Source organism: Capra hircus, chromosome 26, assembly GCF_001704415.2.
Source record: "Capra hircus breed San Clemente chromosome 26, ASM170441v1, whole genome shotgun sequence".
Lineage (NCBI taxonomy): Eukaryota > Metazoa > Chordata > Mammalia > Artiodactyla > Bovidae > Capra > Capra hircus.
In genome coordinates this window covers 42,072,580-42,093,059 of record NC_030833.1, presented here as the reverse complement: position 1 = coordinate 42,093,059, position 20,480 = coordinate 42,072,580, and the positions used below count along the sequence as shown (strand labels likewise).

The 20,480-nt window shown below is 42.0% G+C and overlaps 1 protein-coding gene across 2 annotated transcripts in view; it reads left to right on the top strand.

Moving 5' to 3' along the window:
• PAPSS2 (3'-phosphoadenosine 5'-phosphosulfate synthase 2) overlaps nt 1-15,572 on the top strand; it is a 101,704-nt gene extending 86,132 nt beyond the window's left edge. For both annotated transcript variants that reach the window (XM_018041299.1, XM_018041298.1), the window contains 4 exons: nt 8,340-8,475; nt 11,372-11,640; nt 13,053-13,282; nt 13,822-15,572. In XM_018041299.1, the coding sequence (XP_017896788.1) occupies nt 8,340-8,475; nt 11,372-11,640; nt 13,053-13,282; nt 13,822-13,963 (777 nt within the window). In that variant the 3' untranslated portion in view covers nt 13,964-15,572. The remainder of the gene's footprint in view (nt 1-8,339; nt 8,476-11,371; nt 11,641-13,052; nt 13,283-13,821) is intronic.

Genomic DNA, 20,480 nt, shown 5'->3' with positions numbered 1-20,480 from the left:
CCTCCTCTTCCTCACCTTGCCCCCTTGCTCCCCGTAGCTTTCCTGGTCCTTCCTCCTCTTCCTCACCTTGCCCTCTTGCTCCCCGTAGCTTTCCTGGTCCTTCCTCCTCTTCCTCACCTTGCCCCCTTGCTCCCCGTAGCTTTCCTGGTCCTTCCTCCTCTTCCTCACCTTGCCCCCTTGCTCCCCGTAGCTTTCTTGGTCCTTCCTCCTCTTCCTCACCTTGCCCTCTTGCTCCCCGTAGCTTTCCTGGTCCTTCCTCCTCTTCCTCACCTTGCCCCCTTGCTCCCCGTAGCTTTCCTGGTTCTTCCTCCTCTTCCTCACCTTGCCCTCTTGCTCCCTGTAGCTTTCTTGGTTCTTCCTCCTCTTCCTCACCTTGCCCTCTTGCTCCCCGTAGCTTTCCTGGTTCTCATCTGAGTGTTTGGGCTCCTCCTCTTATCCTTTATGCATCCCTGCTGTCTGTGACTCTGAGCCCAGCTCCTCTTTCACTGTTTCACTAGACTCCCTTAAAGCTTATTATTTATACCGCTCTGTGTGTCCAGTTCTAAAGACTCTCTAACTGTGGTCCTACGCCTTTGGTAGGAGGCTTGGAAGGAAGTGGGGACTTGTGGGCCAGAAAGTCCTTGGAAATGGGGCAGAGCCACTGGACCTCCCTTCCTAATAGCTGGACCACAGTTCTGGGATCACCTTTGAGAGAGATGCCCTTTGTCCTTCCTGATCCAAGATATACCTAAAGCTTGGTGTCAGCATCGCTCTCCATACATATTTTTAGGCTGGGTGGTGAATTAAACAGGTTCAGGATTGCCTTCACTAATAGAACAATGTAGGGTGGACCCCTGGCGTCCAGAATGAGTTACTGCATGCCCGAAGATTTGCGGTCTCTCAAACTTATATTTGTAGTTTAAGCAATGAGGAGAAAGTAAATGTATAGATACGGGTATTTGACAATATTCTTAAATCATTTTCCTGAGCATGGAATTTAGGAGGCGGGCCATGAAAAAACAACCAAATCCCTTGCAATAACCCTTTCTCTACTCAGGGTTTCTCAACCACAGCGCTATTAACCATGGGGCTGGGTAGTTCTTTGTTGTGGGCTGTCCTGTTCTACATAGGATATTTAGTAGCATTCCTGGCCTCTATACACTGGAGGCCAACAGTACACCCTTCCCCACTCCAGCTGTGATGATCAAAATTGTCTGCAGATATTGACTGATGTCCCCAGTAGAGGCAAAATCGCCCTGTGCTGAAAAACCACGGATGGCTCTAGTCTCCCATTCCCTGAAGAGCTATGAAATGCAAGTCATTGTAAACTTTAACATCTGTCCATGACAGGAAGTTGAACCAGCATACACCATCACCACCTCGATGTCTTCTGGCTGGGTGTTAAAAATTAATCAGCTTTCTCTCCCTTTTTCTTGCCTCTCTCTTTTCTGCTAACAATACAGGCTGACCACACTATCTTTGGATGGTGCAAAAGGCAAGTCTGGAATCTGATCAGGAGAATGGTTGCACAATTGTGATGTGGTTGAGGAGTAAGACCTTCCATAATGTTTGTCTTCATGACTGACGAGATGCATTGCATTGCAGCGTCATATGGAACATACTTAGTTCAGTTCAGTCACTCAGTGGTATCTGACTCTTTGTGATCCAATGGACTATAGCGCGCCAGGCTTCCCTGTCCATCACCAACTCCCAGTGTTTACTCAGACTCAGGTCCATGAGTCGATGATGGCATCCAACCATCTCATCCTCTGTTGTCCCCTTCTCCTCTTGCCTTCAATCTTTCCCAGAATCAGGGTCTTTTCCAGACAGTCAGTTCTTCGCATCAGGTGGCCAAAGTATTGGAGTTTCAGCTTCAGCATCAGTCCTTCCAATGAATATTCAGGACTGATTTCCTTTAGGATAGACTGGTTTGATCTCCTTGCAGTCCAGGGGACTCTCAAGAGTCTTCCACAACACCACAGTTCAAAAGCATCAGTTCTTCAGTGCTCAGCTTTGTTATAGTCCAACTCTCACATCCTTACATGACTATTGAAAAAAACTTAGCTTTGACTAGATGGACCTTTGTTGGCAAAGTAATGTCTCTGCTTTTTAATATGCTGTCTAGGTTGGTCATAACTTTTCTTCCAAGGAGCAAGCATCTTTTAATTTCATGGCCGCAGTCACCATCTGCAGTGATTTTGGAGCCCCCCAAAATAAAAGATCAATGCAAATAAATACAGGAAGACAATAGAATGGGAAAGACTAGAGATCTCTTCAAGAAAATTAGAGATACCAAGGGAACATATCATGCAAAGATGGGCACAATACAGGACAGAAATGGTATGGACCTAACAGAAGCAGAAGGTATCAAGAAGAGATGGCAAGAATACACAGAAAACTATACAAAAAGAATCTTCATGACCCAGATAATCACAATGGTGTGATCACTCATCTAGAGCCAGACATCCTGGAATGCGAAGTCAAGTGGGCCTTAGGAAGCATCACTACAAACAAAGCTAGTGGAGGTGATGGGATTCCAGTTGAGCTATTTCAAATCCTGAAAGATGATGGTGTGAAAGTGCTACACTCAGTATGTCAGCAAATTTGGAAAACTCAGCAGTGGCCACCGGACAGGAAAAAACCAGTTTTCATTCCAATCCCAAAGAAAGGTAATGCCAAATAATGTTCAAACTACTGCACAATTGCACTCATCTCACACACTAGATAGTAATGCTCAAAATTCTCCAAGCCAGGCTTCAACGTGAACTTCCAAATATTTAAGCTGAATTTAGAAAAGGCAGAGGTACCAGACACCAAATTGCCAGCATCCATCAGATCATCAAAAAAGCAAGAGAGTTCCAGAAAAACATCTACTTCTGCTTTATTGACCTCGCCAAAGCTTTTGACTGTGTGGATCACAACAAACTGTTGAAAATTCTTAAAGAGGTGGGAATACCAGACCACCTGACCTGCCTCCTGAGAAATCTGTATGCAGGTCAGGAAGCAACTGCTAGAACTGGACATGGAACAGAAGACTGGTTCCAAATCGGGAAAGGAGTACATCAAGGCTGTAAACTGTCATCCTGCTTATTTAACTTATATGTGGAGTACATCATGTGAAATGCCAGGCTGAATGAAACACAAGCTGGAATCAAGGTTCAGTTCAGTTCAGTCACTCAGTCGTGTCCGACTCTTTGTGACCCCATGAAACGCAGCACGCCAGGCCTCCCTGTCCATCACCAACTCCCGGAGTTCACTCAGACTCACGTCCATCGAGTCAGTGATGCCATCCAGCCATCTCATCCTCGGTCTTCCCCTTCTCCTCCTGCCCCCAATCCCTCCCAGCCTCAAAGTCTTTTCCAATGAGTCAACTCTTCACATGAGGTGGCCAAAGTACTGGCGCTTCAGCTTTAGCATCATTCCTTCCAAAGAAATCCCAGGGCTGATCTCCTTCAGAATGGACTGGTTGGATCTCCTTGCAGCCCAAGGGACTCTCAAGAGTCTTCTCCAACACCACAGTTCAAAAGCATCAATTCTTCGGCACTCAGCCTTCTTCAAAGTCCAACTCTCACATCCATACATGACTACTGGAAAAACCATAGCCTTGACTAGGTGGACCTTAGTCAGCAAAGTAATGTCTCTGCTTTTGAATATGCTATCTAGGTTGGTCATAACTTTCCTTCCAAGGAGTAAGCGTCTTTTAATTTCATGGCTGCAGTCACCATTTGAAGTGATTTTGGAGCCCAAAAAGATAAAGTCTGACACTGTTTTCACTGTTTCCCCATCTATTTCCCATGAAGTGATGGGACCGGATGCCATGATCTTCGTTTTCTGAATGTTGAGCTTTAAGCCAACTTTTTCACTCTTCTCTTTCACCTTCATCAAGAGGCTTTTTAGTTCCTCTTCACTTTCTGCCATAAGGGTGGTGTCATCTGCATAGCTGAGGTTATTGATATTTCTCCTGGCAATCTTGATTCCAGCTTGTGTTTCTTCCAGTCCAGCATTTCTCATGATGTACTCTGCATATAAGTTAGATAAGCAGGGTGACAATATACAGCCTTGATGTACTCCTTTTCCTATTTGGAACCAGTCTGTTGTTCCATGTCCAGTTCTATCTGTTGCTTCCTGGCCTGCACACAGATTTCTCAAGAGGCAGGTCAGGTGGTCTGGTATTCCCATCTCTTTCAGAATTTTCCGCAGTTTATTGTGATCCACACAGTCAAAGGCTTTGGCATAGTCAATAAAGCAGAAATAGATGTTTTTCTCGAACTCTTTTGCTTTTTCCATGATCCAGCAGATGTTGGCAATTTGATCTCTGGTTCCTCTGCCTTTTCTAAAACCAGCTTGAACATCAGGAAGTTCACGGTTCATGTACTGCTGAAGCCTGGCTTGGAGAATTTTGAGCATTACTTTACTAGTATGTGAGATGAGTGCAATTGTGTGGTAGTTTGAGCATTCTTTGGCATTGCCTTTCTTTGGCATTGGAATGAAAACTGACCTTTTCCAGTCCTGTGGCCACTGCTGAGTTTTCCAAACTTGCTGGCATATTGAGTGCAGCACTTTCACAGCATCATCTTTCAGGCTTTGAAATAGCTCAACTGGAATGCCATCACCTCCACTATCTTTGTTCGTATTGGTGCTTTCTAAGGCCCACTTGACTTCACATTCCAGGATGTCTGGCTCTAGGTGAGTGATCACACCATCGTGATTATCCGGGTCGTGAAGATCTTTTTTGTACAGTTCTTCCGTGTATTCTTGCCATCTCTTCTTAATACCTTCTGCTTCTGTTAGGTCCAGACCATTTCTGTCCTGTATTGTGCCCATCTATGCATAAAATGTTCCCTTGGTATCTCTAATTTTCTTGAAGAGATCTCTAGTCTTTCCTAGTCTGTTGTTTTCCTCGATTTCTTTGCATTGATCACTGAAGAAGGCTTTCTTATCTCTTCTTACTATTCTTTGGAACTCTGCATTCAGATGCTTATATCTTTCCTCTTCTCCTTTGCTTTTCACTTCTCTTCTTTTTTTCAGCTATTTGTAAGGCCTCCCCAGACAGCCATTTTGCTTTTTTGCATTTCTTTTCCATGGGGATGGTCTTGATCCCTGTCTCCTGTACAATGTCACAAACCTTATTCCATAGTTCATCAGGTACTCTATCAGATCTAGTCCCTTAAATCTATTTCTCACTTCCACTGTATAATCATAAGGGACTTGATTTAGGTCATACCTGAATGGCCTAGTGGTTTTCCCTGCTTTCTTCAATTTGAGTCTGAATTTGGCAATAAGGAGCTCATGATCTGAGCCACAGTCAGCCCCCGGTCTTGTTTTTGTTGACTCTATAGAGCTTCTCCATCTTTGGCTGCAAGATGGCTTCTGCATCTTTGGAATCAAGGTACCTGGGAGAAATACCAATAACCTCAGATATGCAGATGACACCACCCTTATGGAAGAAAGCAAAGAGGAACTAAAGAGCCTCTTGATGAAAGTGACAAAGGAGAGTGAAAAAGTTGCCTTAAAACTCAACATTCAGAAAACTAAGATCATGGAATCCGGTCCCATCACTTCATGGCAAACGGATGGGGAAACAGTGGAACATATTTAAGCTCATGGGGAAAGCAAAGGTTGTGATGTCATTCTGTTTTCAGGTTAACTGAGGTATGATGAACATATAACAATGTATAAGTTTAAGGTGTACAATGTAAAAACTGCGGTTAGATGCCACAACGTAGATGGCAAGGCATTACCCGTGTGTGTGCCATCAGGCCTGGGGCCGCTTCCATCTTTGTCAAGGAAAGTGCTCACCCTCTCATCAGACACTGTCACGGTTTCCTTTTTCATCACTTGGCCATTCTTCATACCACGCTGACACCTAATATTTGTGGATTCCAGGGTGAGAATGAGCTGAAGCCCAGTATCATATTTAAAAGTTACTTATCTAAAAAACAAATAAATAAGTTACTTACCTAACAAATTTAAGTAAAATGTTTTATCTTTCTCCTTTGACAGTATGCCTTGGTCACACTCTGGAAGGCCAGGCTCCATTTTAGACTTCTTGGTTCTGCGTCAGGATAAGGGCGTGTGTGGATAGTTGGCTCTTCGTTTGCAGCCACCCCGTCCTCTTCCAATGCTTGGCCTTGCTGCATGCCATGAGGACCCTCTGGGTCTGCTTGTGGGCACTCCAGGCGGAATGTCCCAGGTACACAGATGATGGTCTAGAGAGTAAATACAGATTTCAGGTGGGGCTGCTCACAAGAGGTTCCTTGCGCTGACAGAAGGGGCGCAGTTGAAGAAGACCAGAGTCGGGCCATCTAAAGTATGGGACAGTGCACAGGTGGTTCTTTCCAAAAGTCTCCTTGTTCTGTTCCTCACCAACCCTTTCCTGAAGTCACTTTTTCAACTGAGACTGGGTATTGAAAAGTGAGAATATTGATAGTAACTTTAGAGAAAACTTCAATGAAGAATAAGTTTTATCAGTCATCTATGTATCTACCATCCATCCATTTTGGGCTTTCCCGGTAGCTCGTTAGTCAAGAATCCGCCTGCCAATGCAGGAGACGCAGGGGACGCAGATTTGATCTGGGTCAGGAAGATTCTCTGGTGGAAATGGCAACCCCCTCCTGTATTCTTGCCTGGAAAATCCTATGGACAGAAGAGCCTGGCAGGCTACATACAGGCTATGGGGTCGCAAGAGTCAAATATAACTTATAGAGACTAAACGACAATTCAGTAGTGTTAATTCACCTTGTGAAACAGAGCTCCAAAACTTTTTTCATCTTGAAAATCTGAAACTGTGTACCTGTTAAATAACAAGTCTCCTTTCCTCTCCCCAGCCCCTGGTATCAACCGTTCTATTTTCTATGAATTTGACTATTTTAGATACTTCATGGAAGTGGAAAAATACAGTATTTATCTTTTGTGCATTGCTTTTTCACTTAGCTTAATGTCCTCAAGTTCCATCCCTGTTATAACCTGTGACAGGATTTCCTTCGTTGTGAAGGCTGAATAATATTCCATCGTATGCATAACATTCATGTTCATCTTTGGTTCACCTTTCGAGAGAGATCTGGGTTGCACCCACCTTTTAGCTATTGTGAATAGCACTGCTATGAATATGGATGTGCAAATCTCTGTGAGACATTGCTCTTAATTCTTTTGGATATATATCCAGAAATGGGATTATCAGATCATGTGTCAGCTGCATTTTTAATTTTTTGAAGAAACTCCATACTGATGCACCATTTTATAATCTCACCAACAGTACAGGAGGGAGTTCTCCACATCCTTGCCCACCCTTCTTATTTTCTGTTTGTGATAGTAGCCACGCTAATAGGTATGAGGTTGTATTTCTCCAATAACTAGTGATGTTGGACATCTTTTCTTATCTCTGTTGGCCATCTGTACATCATATTTGGATAAATGTCTGCTGAAGTTCTTTGCTGATTTTTAAATTTGGTTCTTTAATTTTTTATGTCAACAAAGAATATCCACAATGATAGAAAAAGGCTATTCAAGTATTTCCCTTTTCCAACCACCTATCTGAAGTTGAATTTTCTTTACCTGTTTCAGTCAAAATAACATATTACCATGGAATAAGTGAAAAAGTAGATATGAGAATCCAGCTGCCTTCTATTAAGTCAGATAATGAAGAGATTTGCAAACATGTAAAATAATGCTACTTTTCACTTATATTTTTGGAAAATATTATTTTTCACCAAAAACTAAAATGTTTATGTTACTATTTAATGACTTTACTATTGTTAGTTTTAAGTCAATAAATATTTTTAAGGATTCTCAGTTTGTTTAAAATTCATTTTACTTTTGGCCGTGCTGGGTCTTCACTGCTGTGTGCAGGCTTTTCTCTAGTTGCAGCAAGCAGGGGCTATTCTCTAGTTGCAGTGCCAGCCTTCTCATTGCAGTGGCTTCTCTTGTGGAGAACAGGCTCGAGGGCTCAGTACTTGTGGCCCGTTTGCTCCAGAGCACAGATGCTCGCACAGCCTTAGGTGTTCCGGGGCATGTGGGATCTTCCCGGATCAAGGTTGGAACCCTGCCTCCTGCCTTGGTAGGTGGATTCTTTACCACTGGGCTACCAGGGAAGCCCTAAGCGTTTTCACTTTTAATTTCTAAAATAGAAAATAATGATAGATACAATCAGTGTTAAAAAAAAAAGCTCTTGTTTATCCTCAATAATTTTTAAGAGTAAAGGATTTGAGAAATCAAAAAGTTTGATATATACTGTGCTAGAAATGTTGGAGAACTGAAAGCAGTTAGTTCAAGTAGCCCAAGATTGGTTCAGAAGAAGAAACTTTCTGAGATAAAATAGATAACAATATGTATCACTAAGAATTTTAATAAATTCTATCTAGATGGTGATGGAAAGTGGGGATTGGCTGGTTGGTGGTGACCTTCAGGTGCTGGAAAGAATACAGTGGAATGATGGTTTGGACCAATACCGCCTGACACCTCTGGAGCTCAGACAGAAGTATAAAGAAATGGATGCTGGTATGTAGGCTGACTCTCCTGCATTTGTTAATACTCCTAATCATCCTCTGCTTACAGAATTAAGGATATCAGGAAACAACATGTTTACAGGTTTGAAAAGTTGAAAACCTTCATTGTCTATTGATACGTCTCAGTTCAGTTCAGTCACTCAGTCGTGTCCGACTCTTTGTGACCCCATGAATTGCAGCACGCCAGGCCTCCCTGTCCATCACCAACTCCCGGAGTTTACCCAAACTCATGTCCATCGAGTTGGTGATGCCATCCAACCATCTCATCCTCAGTCGTCCCCTTCTCCTCTTGCCCTCAATCCCTCCCAGCATCAGGGTCTTTTCCAGTGAGTCCACTCTTCACATGAGGTGGCCAAAATGTTGGAGTTTCAGCTTCAGCATCAGTCCTTCCAATGAACACCCAGGACTGATCTCCTTTAGGATGGACTGGTTGGATCTCCTTGCAGTCCAAGGGACTCTCAAGAGTCTTCTCCAATACCACAATGCAAAAGCATCAATTATTCAGTGCTCAGCTTTCTTCACAGTCCAACTCTCACATTCATACATGACTGCTGGAAAAACTATAGCCTTGACTAGATGACCTTTGTTGGCAAAGTAATGTCTCTGCTTTTTAATATGCTATCTAGGTTAGTCATAACTTTCCTTCCAAGGAGTAAGCATCTTTTAATTTCATGGCTGCAGTCACCATCTGCAGTGATTTTGGAGCCCAAAAAATAAAGTCTAACACTGTTTCCACTGTTTTCCCACTATTTCCCATGAAATGATGGGACCAGATGCCATGATCTTCGTTTTCTGAATGTTGAGCTTTAAGCCAACTTTTTCACTTTCCTCTTTCACTTTCATCAAGAGGCTTTTTAGTTCCTCTTCACTTTCTGCCATAAGGGCGGTGTCATCTGCATATCTGAGGTTATTGATATTTCTCCCAGCAATCTTGATTCCAGCTTGTGTTTCTTCCAGCCCAGCATTTCTCATGATGTACTCTGCATATAAGTTAAATAAGCAGGGTGACAATATACAGCCTTGATGTACTCCTTTTCCTATTTGGAGCCAGTCAGTTGTTCCATGTCCAGTTCTAACTGTTGCTTCCTGACCTGCATATAGGTTTCTCGAGGCAGGTCAGGTGGTCTGGTATTCCCGTCTCTTTCAGAATTTTCCACAGTTTATTGTGATCCACACAGGAAATCATAAAGCTTAAAGCTTCCAATCATAAAGATATGGAAAGCATATAAAGTTGAACTACTGTAATATTATGCAGCTATTTAAAAAATATACACTGACACACAAAGATACCCAAAGTGTATTTGTTAAGGGAAAAAGCAAATTTCAGAACAGTATGTATAGAATAATCTCGGAAAACAAAGTAAAATGGGATAATTGTTTTTAAAACCCAAACCTACTTCTGTGTGTAGAAGTGGGAATGTCTGGCAACATGTGAACCAACCTGCAGCTACCTCTAGGGACAACTTGGGGCCAAGGGGAAGGGAAGATTTTCACTTTACATATTTTGAGAAAGAGAGAAAAAGTAATGACAGGAAGATGGATGATTTTTATATTCTATTTTGGGCTTTTCTGTATTTCCTAAGTTTTCTATAATGGATATACATTAATCCATTTCATAACCAAAAGAAAAATTAAGCCCCCCAGGACTTCATCACTAAGTGGAGTAGTTTTGAAGATTTTCGTAAAGTAAAGAAGTGTTTTTATATCTTTAAGTTGTTAAGATTTTGCAGATTCCAGAAAATGTTCCTAATCAATATTCACACCCTAGGAAAATGAGGCTGGAGCAGGGCACAAGGGGACGGATCAATACCAGCCCCTGCCTGAACTGCGGTTTGTAAGAAAGGTCTTGGCAACTAACATGTTCATTTCTGAGTCAGGCTCTCCCTTTAGGGCTTCCTACCTGTGTCCTATCCCTGTCTAAAAAGTCTGGTACTGGTACCTTTGGGAAAAACACCCCTAAAGATCCAGGTGGTTTTCTAGCTGGTTCTTAAAAGCAAGTGGATATACTCAAATTCATTTTTTTTAATGGCTGAGTAATACTCCATTATATATAGGTACCACAGCTTCTTTATCCATTCATCAGTCATGGACATCTAGGTTGCTTCCATGGCCTGGCTATTGTAAATAGCACTGCTGTGAAAATTGGGGTACGTGTATCTTTTTCGATTATGGTTTTTCTTGGGGTATGTGCCAAGCAGTGGAGTTGCTGGGTCATATATGGTAGATTTATTCCTCGTTTTTTAAGGAATCTCCATACCGTTCTTCATAATAGCTGTATCAGTTTACATTCCCACCAGCAGTGTAGCAGGGTTCCCTTTTCCCTACATCATCTCCAGGGTTTTAGTCAGTTTAGGGAGGTGGATGAACCCAGAGCCTGCTATACAGAGTGAAGTCAGAAAAACAAATATAGTATATTAATGCATATATATGGAATCTAGAAAATGGTATCAATGAACCTATTTGCAGGAAAGGAATGGATGGATATGTGGATGTAGAGAACGAACTTGAGGACACAGTAGAGGAAGGAGAAAGTGGAATGAATGGAGAAAGTAGCATCAACATATATATATATATGATCAGGTGTAAGATGGATAGCTGGTGAGAAGTTGCTGTGTAGAACAGGGAGCCCAGTCTGGCACTCTGTGATGGACCTGGAGGGATGGGTCGGGGGGAGAGGTGAACGTATGTATAATTATGATTGATTTTGTTGTTGCACGGCAGAAACCAACACAATATTGTAAAAATTTTTTGAAAATTTAAATTAAAAAAATAGAAGAAAAAGCAAGTGGATATAACAAGTACACTGAGCAATACCCACAGCTGTGTCTTTTTCTGTTCTGGGAGATGTTGCATGTCTTTGATCTTGGTGTTCTGCTTTCACATCCCAGACGCAGTGTTTGCATTCCAGTTGCGCAATCCCGTCCACAATGGCCATGCCCTGTTGATGCAGGACACCCGCCGCCGGCTCCTGGAGAGAGGCTACAAGCACCCGGTCCTGCTGCTCCACCCCCTGGGTGGCTGGACCAAAGATGATGACGTGCCCCTGGACTGGCGGGTGAAACAGCACACAGCTGTGCTGGAAGAAGAGGTTCTTGATCCCAAGTCAACCATTGTTGCCATCTTCCCATCTCCCATGTTATATGCTGGCCCCACAGAGGTGAGCAGTTCCCTGAACTGGGCTCTGGGACTCTCAAGTGCAGGGTCAAGTCTCACTTAGAAAAGCAAGAGTGCTTCTGGGATTCTTTATGAGCAGATTCTGACGTCTTTTGGTCTCTTTTATTTATCTGACCTGATTATGTTTCCATATAGTATTTGTGGGCTTCCCTGGTGGCTCAGAGTCTGCCTGCAATGCAGGAGACCCATGTTCCTGGGTCAGGAAGATCCCCTGGAGAAGGGAACGGTAATCCCCTATAGTATTCTTGCCTGGAGAATTCCATGGACAGAGGAGCCTGGCAGGCTCATGGGGTTGCAAAGTCAGACACAACTGAGCCACCAACACTTTTCACTTCTCATTTGTGAAAATACTAGCAACACCAAATCAAACCTAGCATATACTGCCTTTGAGGCTCTGAAAGTTGGTATGTGAACGAGGTAGATAATACAGCTTACCTGGGTTATAGGGCAAGATGTATCTAGCCTAGTATTTCAGAAGTCACCTCTTACTCTTCAGTGATTCACCATGCTCAGTGAGCTACATTAGAAGGGAGAGGTATCTTTAAAAGCTTAATGTCTCCCTTTCATCATAACACATTGGGCCTGTCAAATAGACTTTCTTTGTCACACAGCACCACCCGTGTAGTGGATATGAACAAGTTTGTGGTAAGAATGATGAACTGAAAAGGTCATAACACTTTGGAATGCTCCAAGGTGAGTTTAATGAATTGTCTTCAACCAGATCAAATTTCTAGGCCTCTAGCTCTCTTCCCTATCCTCTCTATTTCTATCTTAGCTTCAAAGAGGGCAACTTGTTTTGAAATCCCAGTGCTGTGTTGAAATGGAATCAATGTGTACATATGAATGTTAATTAGCTCATTACTGGCAGTTACATGGAATTCCATGGTAAGAGATTAGAGTTTGTAATTTCCCTTAAACTGTGATTTATTTTGAATAGGGAGGAACTGAAAAGTAAAATTCACATAGTTCTGTGGAACAGTAAGATCTGGGTGTTCATCTTCTGTTAGTCTGGAGAGATTACGAACTATAACCTCAGGTTCTGAGGGAAGGTTCTTATCTTTAAAGCTCCTGTGTTAATTGCTCAGTCATGTCTGACCATTTGTGACCCCATGGACTGTATGTAGCCTGTCAGGCTCCAGTTTCCATGGAATTCTCTAGGCAAGAATACTGGAGTGGGTTGCCATTTCCTTTTCCAAAAACTCCTATATTCTTCCCAGTAGGACAGTACAGATGAGCTAAGAGCAGCCTTGGACAGCTTACTGCCTTTCTTACAGTTATTGGTTGACCCACATTGCTGAATTACTTTGGAAGCAGAATAAAAGGATGTCTCCATAAACTGGGGCCCAAAGGATTGGCCAGTGATGATCAGCATGTCTTTGATGTGATATTTCCCAGGTCCAGTGGCACTGCAGGGCCCGGATGGTTGCAGGGGCCAATTTCTACATTGTGGGCCGGGACCCTGCAGGAATGCCCCATCCTGAGACCAAGAAAGACCTGTATGAACCCACTCACGGCGGCAAGGTCTTGACCATGGCCCCTGGCCTCACATCTGTAGAAATCATTCCATTCCGAGTGGCTGCCTACAACAAAGCCAAGAAAGCCATGGACTTCTATGATCCAGAAAGGTAGGCTTTTGGAGGAAAACTCTTTAATCAACATCTGTATGACTGGGATGATGAGAGAGAATCTTGGGAAAGCTCCCAGCTGGAGTGACAGTCCCTTGTAAGCTCAGACCTGGTCTTGCTCATTCTTGGTCCCCCAAAGATGTAGTGCATCTTGTGGTAGATGGTCCTTAAGCATTTCCTTTCCAACACACATTCCTTGCGCACGCTTTGAGTGCCTGGCACATTACATGGAAGGGTTGTATATGCGTAAAAAGATTTCATGTGTTAATAGAGCACTCAACCCTGCTCAGAGCTCCCCAGGTAGTCAGAGCTACAGAAGACAAGCCCCATGAACTGAGAGGCACAGTGAGCGCTGACTGCAGAGCTGCTATGATTTCCGGGTCTTCCGCAAGGTCCTTTACTGAACTGCTTAACTTAGAAAGATGCAGCCTTTTACAGAAAGAAAAAAATGTAGTCTCAGAACCCATAACATCCTCCTGGGGGCTTTGAGATAGATGTTATTTACCTATGCTGAGTTCTTTGTTGCTACCCTGTGACAGGCACAATGAATTCGACTTCATCTCAGGAACTCGTATGAGGAAGCTGGCCCGGGAAGGCGAAAATCCCCCAGATGGCTTCATGGCCCCCAAAGCATGGAAAGTCCTGACAGATTATTATGCGTCCCTGGAGAAGAACAACTAAATGCCCTTCAGAGCCCTTTTTGCTCTTTGATTTCTCTTTCTATTTTTGTGATTACTTTTCAATTGCTTTTCAATGATTGATTTTATTTAGCTTATATATATGTATATATACCACACACACATGTGTATGTATGTGTGTGTGGTACATATATAGTATATACAGTAAAACTGAAGACCAAACTTTAGCAGGTAAAAGAAATATTGTTATCATTTCAGAATGAAATTACTTTTCTGCTGCATCTGAGCGGTAGCTCCTATTTTCTTAAAGCTTTGACCTTGTGTCTACTTGCCAAAAAGTAAAGCGTATTTTCCAGCTGAAGTCTTGCCAACTTGCGCTCTAAAAGAAAATCTCACCCTAAATGAGGGGTTGCTCACGTCAAGAGTCTCCTTTGTTTCCCTCATGCCCAAATCCAGCCTTAATGCTCAGGCTCTTCTGTGCTGATGTATGACCCGACTGGAGAAACCCAATGAGTGAAAATGTGAAGTTAGTCTCAGAGAGATATGCAGTCTAGTTCTGCCACAAAAATTACATTGTCTAATAAGTCTTTTTTCTGTGAATAATAGAACTCCAGTTAAATGGTGACTTTTAATTAAATAGCATACAGGGCTTTGATGAAAAGATTTGCACTCAGGCCTCAAACAATCTGGCAATGTGGAGACTTAATATTTTTCCTCCTCTTTGCTGTGGTCATTGTGTTCCACGGAGATGCTGCACCTATTAACTGCCGTGGAATTGGCTGTGACCAGACACGATTCAGACCCATCAGGCTATTGAGCTGCTGGAACTGGACAAAAACACAGGAAAAGTCAACTTCATCTTGCAGGTGACCAGGCTAAGATGGTGCACGAGCACAGGCTTGGTGAGGGCACTGTAGCTGAAGTCCCAAACTGGCATTTTGGAAGTGCTGGTGGCACGGAAGGAGCACCCAGCTCTCCTGACTCAGGCTGATATACCGTCTGCACTGTACAACACAGGAGCTGGGTCTGGTTCCTGTCAACCGCTCAACAAAACTCCTTAACAGAGGCCACTTAACCAAGAAGTTTTCTTGGATGCTGAAAGGTCCAGTTTTTTAAAACCCAGCTGATTTTATTACAGTTGGGAAAAAAAAAAAAAAAAACTTTTCCAAAGACTCAGCATGCTGCTCAGACATCCAACCTCTGATGGCTTTACTCTCTGGGAGGCACTCTGGCCCCTTATGTGTAATTCCGTGTTAGGAATATATGAAGAAATAGTACCTTTTGTAAACAGGTCTCTCTGGAAGAGACTCTGGAAAGAGAAAACTGTGATTTTTTTTCATATTCAGTTTTTAAAAGAAAATGCTAATCCAAGCTAATGAAACTTCTTTTGAGAAATAAATCACAATGGCCACAGCAAAGTATGACTATCTTGAATAGTGTTATAGTGCCTATATTCAGGTAATCAGAGGTCCTACTGCCTTTTAAGAAACAGCATGAAAACACAGGACAAGATGCAGTGCCTTAATCAATATATTTTGTGAGTTTTTAATACATTTAAAACTGCTCTTCTGCTTGAGTAGCACTTAGTGCAAATCACAATTTCTATGTACAACTGATGCTTAGTCTTAATAAATTTCCAAGATAAAGGCTGAGTCTTTCCTGCCTGTCTTTTCAAGGATTGGTTGATATGTGTTGGTTGAAGCCCCTGTGAATTGGTGTAATTGGATAGAAACGGCAGCTCTTTCAGACCATAATTAAGAGGCTGTTTACCTCTGTTTGTGTCATTTTTAAACTGTGCTCTCTACGTGAAGGCACAGGATCTCAGCCAACACTGCAGTTCCTCAGGGACCTCACCCTGGGATTTCAATGCAGTGGGATCTGGTGACCTTTTACTTTTCCTTAATTTGTTCCCTTTTCTTCAAAGTGCCTCCAACAAGCTTAAGCAGTTCCAGCAGTTCAGAAGTAGCTATGCTTTTCCATGGCACCCACTGCTCCTCTCACCTCAGCAATTGCTGCTGGTGTATTCAGTGGCCTTGGCACAGGCCTGCAGGTTTGGGGGTCTTGGCCTCCTAGAGTCCCGCGTCTCTTCTGTGTTGAAGGCTTCATGCAAATTTTTGTTCCTGAACTCACTCTAAACAAAACTGGTGTAATAGCCAACTCAAAGGTGCCTTTGTTACCACTTTCTCTTTCTCTCCAAATCTTTACTTGCTGGCTCCTGGACAAAGCAGAGCAGGGAATGTATAAGTAAATAAAGTCAGAAGTGGTACTGAGGGAGTAGGCCAGACCGTACAGGGCTGTGTGGAAGGCACATGTGAATCACTCATTTGTTCGGATCGTGGTGGACTCACACCGATCAGCATTTTTATCAAGCCTACAAGATTCCTTTCCAACCCATCCTTCTTGCACAAAGAAACACATCTTAGTGATTTGAGAACAGTAAGTTCACTTTTGTTTTTTCCCCATCTTCTTCCTATTACCTTTTAGGTCTAGTATAGATCTTCAACATACTTTCCTAATAGGTAGGTAATCAGGAAATCAGGTGAGCACAAGAACAATCAATTGTTTTTATGTTTGATGGAACATAGTGCAGCTTTTGTCTTTGAGATTTTGAATGATTCAGGTTTCTATTATATGTGCATATTCCCATTACCAATAATGCATAAATCATCAAGAATTAGCCATAGATTACTGCAAGAGTAAACCACTAATTTTTCCTTCCCCACGGCATGCATTTAATTCTTTGGTCAATATTAACTATTATTGGGCCATTCATTATACATACTCACCAATGATTAAAGTGACATATACAAGCAATTCACTCCAAAGGTGCCTATTTTAATGTTTTTTGCTTATATTTTATTGAAATTATTACTAAAATAAATGGGCCACTGTCTAGAGTTTGGACATTTTAATTTGATAAAGAAAACCCAGACAAAATAAATACTTTTTACATGGAGCTAGGAAAGAGTGATAATGCAAAGAAGTCTTGACAAACAGAGAAACAAATCTTTTACAGGTGAGTCTGCTATTAAATGGTTTTTCAATGCCTTATCTTTTGTTACTGAGGTACTCACCCTTCCCTGCCAGGCTATTACCATTTCCATAAATTTACTCATTTGGATTAACTGTAGGGAAGACCACTTTCAATTAGAAATCTAAATTACAGAATGTTTTTAAAAAAATAATGCAATTTTATTACATTCAAGTACATAAGCCACAAATGGGCACAGCTTTTTAAATGTCATAACATATATTTGTAATTGCTGCCATCGGTGATACAGACTTTATTTGGTAAAGTTCTTCCATATGGTTGGCTTGTTTCAGAAACTCAAACCTGCTCTGCACTAAATAACATTTGTGAAAGTTCTTATATACCATAAAACATATTATACACTTTATGGGAGGTAAAGAAAAACCTTGATTTATTGCATAAGCCTGCTTTCCATAAAGAGTTGAAAAGTACAGTTCAGATCAGGCTGAAATAATAGTGGCCTGTGTGTCTGTGCTGTCACTTCTCTCTGCAGCCCATGGATTGTGGGCCTCCAGGCTCCTCTGTCTAAGGAGTTTTCCAGGCAAGAATACTGGAGCGGATTGCCATTTCTCCTCCAGGGTATCTTCCAGACCCAGGGATTGAACCTGGGTTTCTTGCATTACAGGCAGATTCTTTATCATCTGAGCCACCAGGGTAGCCCCAATAATGGCCTGCTACTAAGTCACTTCAGTCGTGTCCGATTCTATGTGACCCCATGGACTGCAGCCACCCAGCTTCTTCCATCCATGGGATTTTCCAGGCAAGAGTACTGGAGTGGGTTGCCATTGCTCATGTAAACAACTCCAATACTGATCTGGTCTTTTAAGCTAGTTAAAAGAATGGCCTTCTATGAATGTATTCACTGAGAAGAACCTACATTTATAGAAGATAATTCCATCAACTACTAAAGAGGTTGTACCCACATCTTATCCTCAAATTGTATTAAAAAATTATATAAAGTATCAGATCTTTGGATATTCAAAGTAAACAACCAAGGAAGAGCTTACAGCTTCAAAAGAGCCAAAGAAACACGTTTAATAAGCAGAAACACCAAATACATGGAAGTGTCTATGACTTGTCTACCTAATGTCATGTTTTATAATTTAACAAGTCTATTTACAAGGCTGACACCTGTCAGTAGCTAACAAAGTCGCCAGTTTAAAGTTCCGATTATCAAGTCAGTATTGCTAAGGGCCCCAAATGTCTATCAACATGGGCACTGGTGCATCAGTGTGCTGTTCAGTGAAAACCGGAATGGGAACTTAATAGCACATCTATTTCAGCATCTCCATTATTGAACAGATAAGGAAACGGAGGCCCGGAAATGTGAGACGACATCCCTAAGGACGTGACAACCTACAGACATATTCACTTTCTAGTTCCCAAAGCATTTTCATATGATGCCTAAAACCACCACAGAAGGTATACATTATAATTTCTATTTACAGATAAGGGTACAGATGCCCACAAATGTTAAGGGATTTTGCCCAAGGCGACACTATGTGTGTGCTCTGTAGCACACTCTGTTAATAAGAGTTCCACAACCGCAAATGGAAGCTATAAAGCTGCAAGTGAACTTTACATGACTTACAATAAATATCTGCACGACTTCTTTTGCTAGAATGTAGAAGGATGCAAAAGACTTTCACTTCCATAGTAATAAGAAAAACCCACACAAAAGAAAAATAATACTTTTCTATGAAACTAGCAAAGAACAGCGGATACAAAGTCTTCCTCATGAACTGACTTCCACGGAGAAAGAAGCCCTTCAGAGGGAGCAGAGCGCCTTGGTCCTTTTTTATACCAGGGTAGATGCCTGAGTCTGGATATATTGTTTGGAAGAGCAGGCCTGGCTTAGATGGGAGACTTTGTAGGCATGAGAAGAGTTCAGTTAACACTCAAGACAGTAGTGATTGATATTAGGAAAAAACATTTTAAGACAAACTGCTAGGCTAGACAAGTACCCTTTCTGGATTGTATAGAGAAAATGGTAGAAGAGAGGTAGGAAGTCTTATACATCCTCGTGGTAACTGGGCGCCAGAACCCTGTCAGAACTGAATAAAAAGAACCACGAACATCTGACCATCAGAGGAACGGACTTGTACTTCCTGGAAATAAAAACCCTGGAGGGGGGTTCATGTTTGGGAACGCATGTAAGAATTAAAGATTTTAAAATTAAAAAAAAAAACAAACCATGTTATACTTCAGTCTCCACCGTTCTTTTTTTACACCTACTACCTTGAAAAAAAATAAATTACAAGTTAGAGAAACAATCATTGTGCTGAAGAGTTTGGCATGCCAAGTAGCATTCCATCCCTTATCAAGTGGTAAAACCTATGGGATTGCACCAAGCAGTTTCTGAAGGCCTGTCCACACAAACTGGAGTGCGTGTTGCTCGTATGTCCAGCAGGCCCACCTGAGTCATAATACTGCCCTTCACTTAGCAGTACAGGTCTTGTGTGACCAGCTGACTCCACAATATTCCTTTCAATGAAACACCACTCCTTTTGTAGTTGACCGGTAAATCCAGATAGAGTTAACCCTTGAATAAAGTAGGGGTTAGGAGTGCTAACACTCCGTATCCACAGTTGCCCTATATCCAAGGTTCTAAACCTGCATTCAACCAAATGCAGGTAGACTGTGTAATACTGTAGTACTGTTGAAAAAAATCTGAGGATAAATGGACCAATGCAGTTCAAACTTGTGTCATGCAAGAGTCAACTGTATTTGTTCTCAAACCATTTAAGCCAAAAGAGTTCCTGAAAGGTCATTCTCTTAAAGCTCCAGGATTGCCAGAGGTGACTTTTTAGTTGGGGTTGCACACTTCTAGGATTCTGAAACTTGTGTGGGGCAATTTAAATATTTGGAGTTCATTTAATCTAATGGAGGAATAAAAGCAACTTTCTTAAGCTATTCCTGTTTTAAAAAAAAAACAAACCTTCTGGAGCTTTCAGAGTTCCTAACCTAAGTCCACTTTCTTAGCCTCCTATGATCTGAAGAGGCTCCTCATATCTTTCAAATAAATCCGTTATTGCTTAGGTCAGCTAGAATGGATTGCCTGCAACAGAACCCTAACTGGTACTCTTTACAAGACTGTGACTGTGGTCCAGCGGACAGTGCTCATCTCCCCAGACATGTCTGCGAAGACTCTGCTTACTGGATGATATACTACCAACCCGTTTGAGTATCTTGGTCATTTTTAGAATTTCTAGATGCTGTGTATCCTCAGGACAGTGAGGCATACATCACTATGTTCTATTCTCAGCTCCAAATCTTGCATGTCAGTAATTATTTCAATGTCTGGCTCTAGTTTTACCAACCTATTATGATGCGCAAACCTGTGTCCTGAATGCATTCCATACTAGCCCTAACGTTCACTGAAACTATATCCCACAGCACATAAGCTTTTATCTAAAATTGTTCTCAAGCAGGTTTATAACAGTAAATGTTAGACAATCACAAAAATATACTCCCAGTTCAGTATTTTGGTAATGAGACCTTCATGTTCGGTTAGTATTAACAGTGTGTA